General features: G+C 46.2%; 1 protein-coding gene across 8 annotated transcripts in view; it reads right to left on the bottom strand.

The window, feature by feature from the left end:
- Positions 1-13105, bottom strand: part of LOC122335097 (galaxin-2-like) — a 29632-nt gene continuing 16527 nt past the window's right edge. For 7 of the 8 annotated variants that reach the window (XM_043232855.1, XM_043232856.1, XM_043232859.1 and 4 more), the window contains 3 exons: positions 12884-13104; positions 12027-12388; positions 10936-11929 (listed from right to left, as the gene is read on the bottom strand). In XM_043232855.1, the coding sequence (XP_043088790.1) occupies positions 11655-11929; positions 12027-12388; positions 12884-13104 (858 nt within the window). In that variant the 3' untranslated portion in view covers positions 10936-11654. Of the gene's footprint in view, positions 60-10935; positions 11930-12026; positions 12389-12883; position 13105 lie in introns of those variants that run through there. The other variant, XM_043232862.1, reaches the window with a different exon arrangement.

Below are 13105 nucleotides of genomic sequence, written 5' to 3'. Positions count from 1 at the left end.
ACCTGACCTGTTGAAAAGAGATGGTCTTCATCCCTCCTGGGGTGGTGCCGCTCTTCTATCTAGAAATAAGGCATATAGTCTTAGAGCTCCAACATGACCAACTAATGCCCAGGTCAGGAAGCAGACAGACCGGCTAAACCGACCGTCTGCTAGCTGCCTCACGTCACAGAAGGCAGTTAATTCTCAACACATAAAGACTCTATCACCTAGATATCACACTATAGAGACTGTGTCTGTTCCCCGAATTAGAATACGCAGAGAACGTCCAAACCAAATTAAAAGCAATAATTTAATTAATGTCCAACAAATTAAAACTACCTATAATTGAAATAAGCAAACGATAAAACTTGGCTCACTGAATATTAGATTACTTTCCACAAAAGCACTTTATATATATAATTTGATCAAAGATCAGAACCTAGATTTGCTTTGTTTGACAGAAACCTGGCAAGTTAGTTAGTACTGGCCGCAGATAAAGTCTTAATTGTTGGCGATTTTAATATCCATGTTGATAATGAAAAAGACGCATTAGGATCAGCTTTCTTAGACATTCTGAACTCCGTTGTGGTTAGACAACACGTCTCTGGACATACTCATTGTCGAAATCATACTCTAGATCTAATACTGTCACATGGAATGGATGTTAAAATGGTTGAAGTTCTGCAGCAAAGTGATTTTTAGATCACTATCTAGTCTTGTGTGAACTCTGTATAGTTAAACTTGTAAACTCTGCACCTTATTACAAGTATGGTAGAACCATCGCCTCCACCACAAAAAGAAAAAGCTTTCTATGTAATCTTCAGCTAGTCCAAAACGCAGCAGCTAGAGTCCTTACTAGAGCTAGGAAGTATGATCATATTAGCCCGGTTCTGTCAACACTGCACTGGCTCCCTATCAAACATCGGATAGATTTGAAAATCGTATTAATTACCTATAAAGCCATGAATAGTTTAGCTCCTCAATACTTGAGCGAGCTCTTATCACATTATAGTCCTGCCCGTCCGCTGCGTTCTCAAAACTCAGGCCATTTGATAATACCTAGAATATCAAAATCGACTGCGGACGGCAGATCCTTTTCCTATCTAGCACCTAAACTGTGGAACAATCTCCCTAACTCTGTTCGGGAAGCAGACACACTCTGCCAGTTTGAATCTAGATTAAAGACACATCTTTTAACTTAGCCTACACATAACACCCCAACATACTTTTTATTATTCAAATCCGTTAAAGGATTTTTAGGCTGCATTACTAAGATTTGCTGGAACCGAGAACACTACTCCTAAAATACGATGTACTTGTGACATCGTAAAAAGAATGGCATCTATGCTAATATCAGTCCTGTCTCTTTCTCAATCTGTTTTCACAGTTTGTATCCAGACTAGATGGTGGATCAGCACTCAGAGACTATGTTCATCAGAGACCAGAAAACCTAGATGCGCCCGTGGACAGATCACCAGATCCTGATGCACACACACACACACACACACACACACTAAGTCATTTACACTACCTGACACAGCTGCGTTTAAAATTGAACTGGAAGTTAAGTGCTGGGCGTCCGGTCAGAGGAGAACTGACCCCAACTGAGTCTGGTTTCTCCCAAGGTTTTTTTTTTTTCTCCATTCTGTATGCATGGGGTTTTGTTTCCCTTGCCACTGTCGCCTCTGGCTTGCTTTGTTGGGGACACTTAACTTCTAGTGATTATCGTCGAATTGATTACAGAGACCGTCTCTGCATTTAATAACAAATTGGTCACTCTCGTCATTATACATCCCTGTCATTGTACTCTTCTACATTATACTGTACAGTGCTTTGATGCAACCTGTGTTGTTAAAAGCGCTATATAAATAAAAATGATTGATTGATAGAAATATGTATATTCATCATAAAATCTAATTACATATTCTGATCTTTTTTTGTTGTTTTAATTTATTTTAATGTTTTGGTTTTTGTATTACTTAAAACAATAAATAAAATAAATAAAACAAAGTTATTCTGATGTTCAGCACAGCAGCTCCACTGGGAAGTGTTGGTTTGGTTTCATAAATGATGGAATTGGTTGCGGAAGAACAGCAAGTCTGATTGTTGTTATATTGCAGCAATAGGTTTCCACAGCACTCTGCTTTTTCATGTAAATGGGTTAGGTTGTAGAGATGACCTGAGCAGCATCTCAAGAACTTCTTGCGGTGATCATAGACTTCTGAACCACAACAGAAATCGCCATTCTTCTTGTTGCGGCTAAGCAGATCAAAACAACATAATTTGAAATAAAATCCATTCATTGTTTTGAAATGATTGAGGGTTTATTGGGTGACTCTGATGACTGACGGACTGTTCTAGAGCTATGCTATATGAATATGTCTTTGTATTGCCAGTAAGCATATTCTTATGATGTTTCTGCGTGTATCAGTTAGACTTGAATTTCCAGTTACAGACAAAGCCTTGTTTGTGAAGACTTAAGACTGTGTGGGTAGAATCAAATCAAATCAGGCTTCAGGCCAAATAATAACTACCTGCAATTATTTTTAAATGTTTTACCTAAAGCTATTAAAGATTCACACTGCTGTTTGTTTTATGACCTGAGATCTGTTTGAGTAGAAGTGTGCAGAGAAATATACTATAAAAGAAATATACTATATAAATATATAACACCTCCAACACACTCTGAGTGCTCAGGAACATTGATATGAAGGATTCCATTACAGCACAGCACATTGTCATCTGACAGAGTGTAAGCATCTACGCCACAGCACTGAAAAACACAGATATACAATAATGTACACATGCATAAACAAACAGACCCATAAGAGTAGTTTCTTATGCTCAATTAGAGTTTAAAAAGCTTATTTTTTTAAGGATGTACATCGGTTGCTCCAGCCTAAGGGGGCGTATTACAGAAACATCCTAATTCTATAATCTTATCTGCTGGGTGACCATGGTCATTTCAGTTAGGACCACATTTAGGAAAACGATATGACAGATACAGATAGGAAAGGTAGAGATAGGATATAATTTTGTAAGATATGATAAGAATCCTAAATCAAGCTAAAATTTGCTTCTGTAATACGAATTTGTAAAAAATTCTAACTTACAAATCATACTATAAATCATATTAAGTTAAAACCTAAGATAAGAAACCTTTTCTAATACTCCAGGTTTCTATGGGAACCGGACCCTCTAACCACCACTGCAGTGACAATACTTTAACCAATCAGTGACTGTCTCTTTTATTTAAAAAGCGGGATTATTCCAACAAATTGTGCATTGCAGTTTCTCCCCTCCGAGGATCGCCACCTTAACGACCCTAGGAGCTAGGTTGTCCGGGGCTATATGCCCCTGGTAGGGTCTCCCATGGCAAACAGGTCCTAGGTGACAAGCCAGACAAAGAGCGGTCCATGATACCCTTATGGAAAAGACCTTGAATGGAGTCGCGACGTCGCCCGGTATGGCGCAGCCGGGGCCCCGCCATGGAGCCAGGCCTGGGGCCGGGGCCGGCATGCGAGCGCCTGGTGGCCGGGTCTTGCCCCACGGGACCCGGCCGGGCTCAGCCCGAAACAGCGGCGTGGGGCCATCCCCCCGTGGGCCCACCACCTGCAGGAGGGACCGTAAGGGGCCGGTGCCTTGTGGTTTGGGTAGCAGTCGAAGGCGGGGACCTCGACAACCCAACCCCTGGACTCAGAATCTAGTTTTAGGGACATGGAACGTCACCTCTCTGGGGGGGAAGGAGCCTGAGTTGTTGCGTGAGGTTGAGAGATACCGGCTAGAGATAGTCGGGCTCACCTCCACGCACTGCTTGGACTCTGGAACCCATCTTCTCGAAAGGGGCTGGACTCTTCACTACTCTGGTGTTGCCCGCGGCGAGAGGCGGCAGGCTGGTGTGGGCTTGCTCATAGCTCCCCAGCTTAGCCGCCATGTGTTGGAGTTTAACCCGGTGGACAAGAGGGTCGCCTCCCTGCGACTTCGGGTTGGGGGGAGGACTCTCACTGTCATTTGTGCCTACGGGCCGAATGGCAGTGTAGAGTACCCGGCCTTCTTGGAGTCCTTGGGAGGGGTGCTGGAAAGTGCTCGTGATGCTAGTGACACCTGGAGGGGCGTGATTGGGAGGAACGGCCCCCCCGATCTGAACCTGAGTGGTGTTCTGTTGTTGGAATTCTGTGCTAGGCACGGTCTGTCCATAACGAACACCATGTTCAAGCATAAGGGTGTCCACCAGTACACCTGGCATCAGGACACCCTAGGGCGGAGGTCGATGATCGACTTTGTGGTTGTATCATCTGATCTCCGGCCGCATGTCTTGGACACTCGGGTGAAGAGAGGGGCGGAGCTGTCAACTGATCACCACCTGGTGGTGAGTTGGATCCGTTGGCGGGGGAGGAGGCCGGACAGACTTGGCAGGCCCAAACGTACCGTGAGGGTCTGTTGGGAACGTTTGGCAGAGACCCTGTCAGGGAGATCTTCAACTCCTGCCTCCGGCAGAACTTTGACCGGATCCCGAGGGAGGCTGGAGACATTGAGTCCGAGTGGACTATGTTCTCTACCTCTTTGGTCGACGCAGCCGTCCGGAGCTGTGGCCGTAAAGTCTCCGGTGCATGTCGTGGCGGCAACCCCCGAACCCGATGGTGGACACCGGAAGTAAGGGATGCCGTCAAGCTGAAGAAGGAGTCCTATCGGGCATGGTTGGCCCGAGGGACCCCTGAGGCAGCTGACAGGTACCGTGGGCCAAGCGGACTGCTGCCCGGGTGGTTGTGCAGGCAAAAACTCGGGTCTGGGAGGAGTTCGGGGAGGCCATGGAAATTGACTATCGGACGGCCTCAAAGAGGTTCTGGCAAACCGTCCGACGCCTCAGAAAGGGAAAGCAGTGCCCTGCCAACACCGTATATAGTGCTGATGGGAACCTGCTAACCTCGACTGGGGATATTGTCGGGCGGTGGAAGGAATACTTTGAGGACCTCCTCAATCCCGTCAACACGTCTTCCACTGAGGAGCAGAGGCCGGGGATCCGGGGACTCGACCATTACCCTGGCTGAGGTCACTGAGGTGGTTGAGAAGCTCCTCGGTGGCAAGGCACCAGGGGTGGACGAGATCCGCCCGGAATACCTCAGGTCTCTGGATGTTGTGGGGCTGTCTTGGCTGACACGCCTCTGCAGTATCGCGTGGACGCGGGGGAAAGTGCCTCTGGACTGGCAGACGGGGTGGTGGTTCCTCTTTTAAGAAGGGGACCGGAGGGTGTGCTCCAACTATAGGGGATCACACTTCTCAGCCTCCTGGGAAAGTCTATGCCAGGGTACTGGAGAGAGAATCCGCCCGATAGTTGAACCTCGGCTTCAAGAGGAACAATGCGGGTTTCGCCCTGGACGTGGAACACTGGACCAGCTCTATACCCTCTCCAGGATGCTGGAGGGTTCCTGGGAGTTTGCCCAACCAGTCTACATGTGTTTTGTGGATTTGGAGAAGGCATTCGACCGGGTTCCTCGTGGTGTCCTGTGGGGGGTGCTCTGGGAATATGGGGTAAGGGGCCCTTTGCTAAGGGCTGTCCGATCCTGTATGATCAGAGCAGGAGCTTGGTTCGCATTGCCGGCATTAAGTCAGACTTGTTTCCAGTGCATGTTGGACTCCGACAGGGCTGCCCTTTGTCACCGGTCCTGTTCATTATTTTTATGGACAGGATTTCTAGGCGCAGTCAGGGGCCGGAGGGGGTCTGGTTTGGTGACCACAGGATAGCTTCTCTGCTTTTTGCTGATGATGTTGTTCTGTTGGCTGCATCTGGCCAAGACCTACAGTGTGTGCTGGGGCGGTTTGCAGCTGAGTGTGAAGCGGCAGGGATGAAAATCAGCACCTCCAAGTCTGAGGCCTTGGTCCTCAGTCGGACAAGGGTGGCTTGCCCCCTTCAGGTTGGTGGGGAGCTCCTGCCCCAGGTGGAGGAGTTTAAGTATCTTGGGGTCTCGTTCACGAGTGAGGGAAGGATGGAACGAGAGATTGACAGGCGGATCGGTGCAGCTTCTGCAGTAATGCGGTCGCTGTACTGGTCTGTCATGGTGAAGAAAGAGCTGAGCCGCAAGGCGAAGCTCTCGATTTACCGGTCGATCTTCGTTCCTACTCTCACCTATGGTCATGAGCTTTGGGTCATGACCGAAAGAATGAGATCCCGGATACAAGCGGTCGAAATGAGTTTCCTTCGTAGGGTGGCTGGGCGCTCCCTTAGAGATAGGGTGAGGAGTTCAGTCACTCGGGAGGAGCTCGGAGTAGACCCGCTGCTCCTCCACATCGAGAGAGGCCAGCTGAGGTGGCTCGGGCATCTGTTCCGGATGCCTCCCGGACGCCTCCCAAGGGAGGTGTTCCGGGCATGTCCCACCGGGAAGAGGCCCTGGGGAAGACCTAGGACACGCTGGAGGGACTATGTCTCTCAGCTGGCCTGGGAGCGCCTCGGTGTCCCCCCGGAAGAGCTGGAGGAAGTGTCTGGGGAGAGGGAAGTCTGGGCGTCCCTGCTTAGACTGTTGCCCCCGCGACCCGGCCCCGGATAAGCGGAAGAAAAAGAAGAAGAAGAAGAAGTTTCTCCCATTCATAAGTGTAGGAGTCAACAGTCTTTGTATTTCTGTGGTCTTTTTCTTGAATTAGTTTCATTAATTCACGTTTGTGCCAGTGCCAAAATGAAGTCTGCAATTTCAAGCAATTTAATTTGATTGATAACAGCACTGTAGTGTCTTATTATTCATTTTTTTTTTACCAGGCAGTAAATGTGAACAGATGCTAGTCTGGACTTGGTCTGACCCTCTCTTAGTCTCAGATTAGGTAGTCTTGACTAGCACTGGATTTTGTTTTGAGACTATCACATTATTTAAATATTTTCTGTCTTCAAATATATAAGAAAATGTCACATTATTCCAACAGCATACCACTAGAACATATTGTGACGAGCGTCCCGAACAACCATCGGCGTCGCCCTGGAAACAGACGAGGAGCACATGGACACACCAATCACCGGCTGATCGGTCGCAGCTGCTCCTCATTTCCCTGTGGCTTCAAAAGGCCACGAAGCATGCCAGAGGGGTGCGCATGAACTCCATACAAAATAGCAGTAACATCCCTTCTCTTGTCTTTTAGACAGCAGCGCGTGACCGATCAGCCACCACCCCACGGCACGGACTCACTGCACCACAAAGATGAGGGAAGACGGGAGAGCACTGCAGCACTCATCACTTCTTTGGACATTCATATTATTTTCTGTACATAAATAAACCCACTCTCTGGGGTATTTATTTGAGCTCTCCTTGCTGTGTGTTTCTTCACACAATATTAACTGGATGTTAAATGTATATGTTTTCAATCAACTGTAAATGTTATTCATGACCATTCTAAGCAATAGTATGGTATAAGATGGTGATAATAGATAATAGGTGATAATAGATGGTGCAAGATGGCGCCGTTGAGTTCGGCTGCCGTCACGACCGCTCCTGCAAAACTTTTTGTTTTTCTCTTAATTGCTAGTATTTTGGACAGTCTGCGCGGTTTTCTTTATATAAGATGGCTATTACTACATACGACCGAGCCACTCTTATATCTATTGGTGTACAATGCACCCAACTTTCGCCGTTTTTAAACCCGGACCCATGTTGGCCGAGCGAGATCCTGACGAAGACAAAAGGACGCGACCCGCACCGGCGTCCACGAGGGAAACGAGCCGGCGTCAGGAACAGGTTGAGGGCACGCTCACACTGCGCTCCCCTACCTAGTGTCCTGTTAGCCAACGCGTCCAGTCTCTGGAAACAAGCTCGATGACCTCAGGGCAAGGATCAAGTTCCAGAGAGACATTCGGGACTGCAACCTCCTCTGCTTCACCGAGACATGGCTGAACCCAGCGGTACTGGACCACGCCATACAACCGGCCGAGTTTTTCTCTGTTTACCGCATGGACAGAACAATGGAGTCGGGGAAGACACGGGGAGGTGGAGTGTGTCTGATGGTGAACAACCGCTGGTGCGACAGCTCGAGCGTTGTTCTTCTCTCACGCTCCTGCACACCAAACCTGGAACTTCTGACCATCAAATGTCGCCCTTTCTACCTTCCACGGGAATTCAGCTCGGTCATAGTCAGCGCCGTTTATATTCCACCTCAAGCAGACACGGACGCTGCAATATGGGATTTACACGACCACCTCACAACACACCAGACACAGCACCGGGACGCACTGCCGAACTTTCACCAGCACATCACCTGCCCCACCAGGGGCGAAAGGACACTGGATCACTGTTACACACCCTTCAGAGAGAGCTACAAGGCAAAATCATGCCCACCGTTTGGTAAATCGGACCATGCCGCCATTTTCCTCGTACCTGTTTACAAACAGAGGCTGAAACAGGAAGCCCCGGTACAGAGGGAGGTGTCACGCTGGACTGACCATTCGGTGGCCGCTCTGCAGGACGCTTTGGATGACGCAGACTGGGCCATGTGCAGGTGTAGCTCCGAGGACGTCAACGTGTTCACGGAAGCGGTGGTGGGATTCATCGAGAAACTAGCGGATGACACGGTAGAGAAAACCGTCATCAGGACGTTTCCCAACCAGAAGCCATGGGTAGACAAAACTATCCGCGACTCTCTGAGATCCCGCTCCGTAGCCTATAACGTGGGGATTGTCACCGGGGATATGTCTGAATACAAGGCTGCGTCGTACAGCGTGCGCAGAGCGGTAAAGGAGGCAAAGAGGCGCTACGGGAGGAAACTAGAGTCACAGTTTCAACACAGTGACTCTAGGAGCCTTTGGCAGGGACTGAGAAACATCACGGACTATAAAACGCCAACCTCCAGAGTGGAGAGCGCGGATGCTTCTCTGGCAGACGAGCTAAACACCTTTTATGCTCGTTTCGAGGCTGCAGCTAATCACGCTAATCACGCTAGCGCCGCTTAGCGCATGATGAACAGCACGCATACGCCGAGAGAGCTGGAGAGGAAATCGTGTTCACCATTTCGGAGCACGACGTAAGGAGGGCATTCAGGAGAGTGAACACCAGGAAGGCAGCAGGACCTGACGGCATCACAAGTCGGGTTCTGAGAGCCTGTGCTGACCAGCTAGCACCGGTGTTCACTGAGATATTTAATCTCTCCCTGAAACAGTCTGTAGTCCCCTCGTGTTTCAAAGAGTCCATCATTGTTCCTGTGCCGAAGAAACCTAAACCATCTTGCCTTAATGATTACTGCCCTGTAGCTCTGACGTCTGTAGTGATGCTTCGAGAGACTCGTCAGAGACTTCATCACCGCATCACTACCGGACACACTCGACCCACTACAGTTTGCTTACCGCCAAAACCGGTCTACGGAGGATGCCATCACACACCTCCTCCACACAACCACAAGCCACCTGGATTTTAGGAAAGGGAACTATGTGAAAATGCTGTTCGTGGACTATAGTTCAGCATTCAACACCATAGTTCCCTCCACGCTCACCTCGAAGTTGGAGGTCCTGGGACTCAGCCCATCCCTGCGTCACTGGATCACTAACTTCCTGACCGACAGACCACAAGCTGTACGGATGGGAAAACAAACCTCATCCTCCCTCACTCTCAGCACTGGAGCCCCTCAGGGTTGTGTTCTGAGCCCCCTGCTGTACTCGCTGTACACACATGACTGTGTGGCCACTACAAACTCCACCACCATCATTAAATTTGCTGACGACACTGTCGTGGTGGGCCTGATCTCCAACAACGATGAGATGGCCTACCTTCAGGAGATCAACAACCTGGAGAGATGGTGTCAGGAGAACAATCTTCTCCTGAACGTCAGCAAAACAAAGGAGTTAATAGTGGACTTCAGCACGAAGCAGGTGCGCTCTTACCATCCCATCATGATCGACGGGACCCCAGTGGAGAGAGTGGACAGTTTCCGGTACCTGGGTGTTCACATCACGCAGGACCTGTCTTGGTCCTGTCACATCAACACCCTGGTGAAGAAGGCCCGGCAGCGCCTATACCATCTGAGGCGCTTAAGGGACTTCAGACTCCCATCTCAGGTGCTCAGGAACTTTTACACCTGCACCATCAAGAGTGTCCTGACGGGAAACATCACCTCCTGGTTCGGGAACAGCACCATGCAGGACAGGCGAGCTCTTCAGAAGGTGGTGCGGTCAGCTGAGTGCACCATCCGCACTGAGCTCCCTGTACTGCAGCACATCTACAACAAGCGGTGCTGTACCAGGGCCAGGAAGATCGTGGAAGACCTCAGCCATCCCAACAATGGACTCTTTTCTCTGCTGCGTTCAGGAAAGCGCTGCGTTCCCTGAAGGCAAACACAGAGAGAATGAGGAGGAGCTTCTTCCTGCAGGCCATTCGGAGTCTGAACCAGAGAACACCCAGCACCTAAATACCGGAATTCCCATGTTCACCCCTCTTTCCCCAGATACTCGCCACTTACAATTGGACAATTGCACTAGCCACTTTGCACTGGACATTGCACAGCCACTTTACACTTACACTTTTTATCTTATACTTTATATTTATATTCTATTTTATTTTTTTATATTCTACTTTGCACACTTCTTTTTATACATATTTTTTATATTTTATATTTATATATACATTTAAATTTTGTTTCTATTTTGATGCTGGACGGTTGTAAAGAACATTTCACTGCATGTCGTACCATGTATGTATGTGTATGTGACAAATAAAATTTGAATTTGATTTTAGTACATATTTTATAAACCAGCTAAGAACAGACAAGTTCATCAGGTTTGTATTTAGGGTCTGTAACCCTAGGACTACAAAATAATATTTTGAAGACATCTTTTTAAAAAAATCTGCAACTGAACAACATCTAGGTACATTTACTACCTTTACTCCATAATGCTCCTTGCATTTAACTGCTTTTCATTCATAAAACACTGGAAATGATATTAAAATATTCTTACACCCATTTCTGTGCAAAAATATGCATACTGTAGCCGTGTGCTTCTTAACATTTTTATTTAAAAAAATATGATAAACATTTCAAATTCCATATCTTCAATTCCACAGTACAGCTTAAACAAGAACAGTTTCTTTAAACAACATTTAATGTGAAAGGTGTGTTCACAGTTGTACATAGCTGAGACATAGAAATTGAACAGTATATAGTCTGGAGAAGTTTACAACTACATGTCAGTATTAGATAGCCAGATCTAATTGTGAATAGATGCTAAATAGCTTTGTGAGATATATATATATATACACACACACACACACACACACCAAATAATCTGTCTTCTAATGTAGTAGTATAAAAGCCATTAATTGCACCTTTGAGCTTAACACTTGAAGACCCCTGAACCTCTCAAATCGTTAAACAGAATTGCAATTGACCTGAGATTAGTAAAACACAGTTTAACAAAAAATGCTTCCTTAGGCAGTGCAACTTAAAATATCAAATTAACACTGCCCAGCAACTACATATAAAAAAGGTTTTCTTTGTTTGATTCTACTTCTTTTTTTTTTTTACATTAACAAAGCTTAAAATGACCTGAATAAATAGAGTAATGCATCAGTATAGACAGGATCAATCCATTACTGAGATTAAAGAGAAATATTCAATGAAGTAAAAATGTGTTGTGGTAATGATATGCTTATACAGACCAAAAATCATGATAATCTGCATGCTAAACAATGGGAAATATCCCAAAATCCATGTTTCTATCCCTTTTTTTGGTAACACACAGAATACAACATGTGAATGTCAGAGGTTAGGTCAACAGGGTGAGAGAGAAGCTTGTGTGTCCCATTGCGGTTTTCCCAAAGGTAGGTCATGTTGTTTTCTGTAGCAGGAGAGCTGCAGTGATCCAGGGACACATGAAGCCAAGGGTCTTTGATGACCTTTTCTGATTTTACATCGACCTGCCCAACAACTTTCAACACAACATGACGCTGATCGTTTTTAAGTGCCACACTTTCCACTTTGCCAAAGAACACTAGAAACACACACATCAAAAAGAGATCATTTTAGTCTGCTTCCCAAAAATATTTTGTATTTTAGGTTGAAAAAAACCAAATGTTCAAGAACATCACCTGTTTCTTTGCACATTTCAGGGATCAGGTCCATTAGTGGTTTAAGTCTGTATTCTGCAGGAGAGCTGTTAGGTTTTGGTGTTGGTTTGAGATGTTCAGCACAGCAGCTCCACAGGGAAGTGTTGTAGTAGTAATGCCCACAACAACGGTGGTTTGGTTTGGTTTCATAAATGATGGAATTGGTTGCGGAAGAACAGCAAGTCTGATTGTTGTTATATTGCAGCAATAGGTTTCCACAGCACTCTGCTTTTTCATGTAAATGGGTTAGGTTGTAGAGATGACCTGAGCAGCATCTCAAGAACTTCTTGCGGTGATCATAGACTTCTGAACCACAACAGAAATTGCCATCCTTCTTGTTGTGGCTAAGCAGATCAAAACAACATAATTTGAAATAAAATCCATTCATTGTTTTGAAATGATTGAGAGTTTATTGGGTGACTCTGATGACTGACGGACTGTTCTAGAGCTATGCTATATGAATATGTCTTTGTATTGCCAGTAAGCATATTCTTATGATGTTTCTGCATGTATCAGTTAGACTTGAACTTCCAGTAACAGACAAAGCCTCGTTTGTGAAGACTTAAGACTGTGTGGGTAGAATCAAATCAAATCAGGCTTCAGGCCAAACAATAACTACCTGCAATTATCTTTTACCTAAAGCTATTAAAGATTCACACTGATGTTTGTTTTCTGACCTGAGATCTGTTTGAGTAGAAGTGTGCAGAGAAAGTTACTATAAAAGTTATTGCCACAAAAAATTATCACCTGTTTTGTTAAGATCAAGAAAATAATTTAAAACATGAGGAAAAAGTACTAAATGCACTTTTAAATCAAATCTTTGTACTTTGTGGGCATACCTGTGTCCATTACAGCAAATATGTGTGTGAGGATTGAAAGTTTGTCCTCCACAGCAGTGTTCACCAAGACGAGGACGGGTCGACATTTGGCAAGTAGTGTTTTCTGGAGAATATATAACACCTCCAACACACTCTGAGTGCTCAGGAACATTGATATGAAGGATTCCATTACAGCACAGCACATTGTCATCTGACAGAGTGTAAGCATCTACGCCACAGCAC

The sequence above is a fragment of the Puntigrus tetrazona genome, unplaced genomic scaffold, assembly GCF_018831695.1.
Source record: "Puntigrus tetrazona isolate hp1 unplaced genomic scaffold, ASM1883169v1 S000000716, whole genome shotgun sequence".
In the NCBI taxonomy this organism is placed as follows: Eukaryota; Metazoa; Chordata; class Actinopteri; order Cypriniformes; family Cyprinidae; genus Puntigrus; species Puntigrus tetrazona.
Note: the sequence above shows the minus strand (reverse complement) of the source record. Positions and strands in the feature narration are given on the sequence as shown.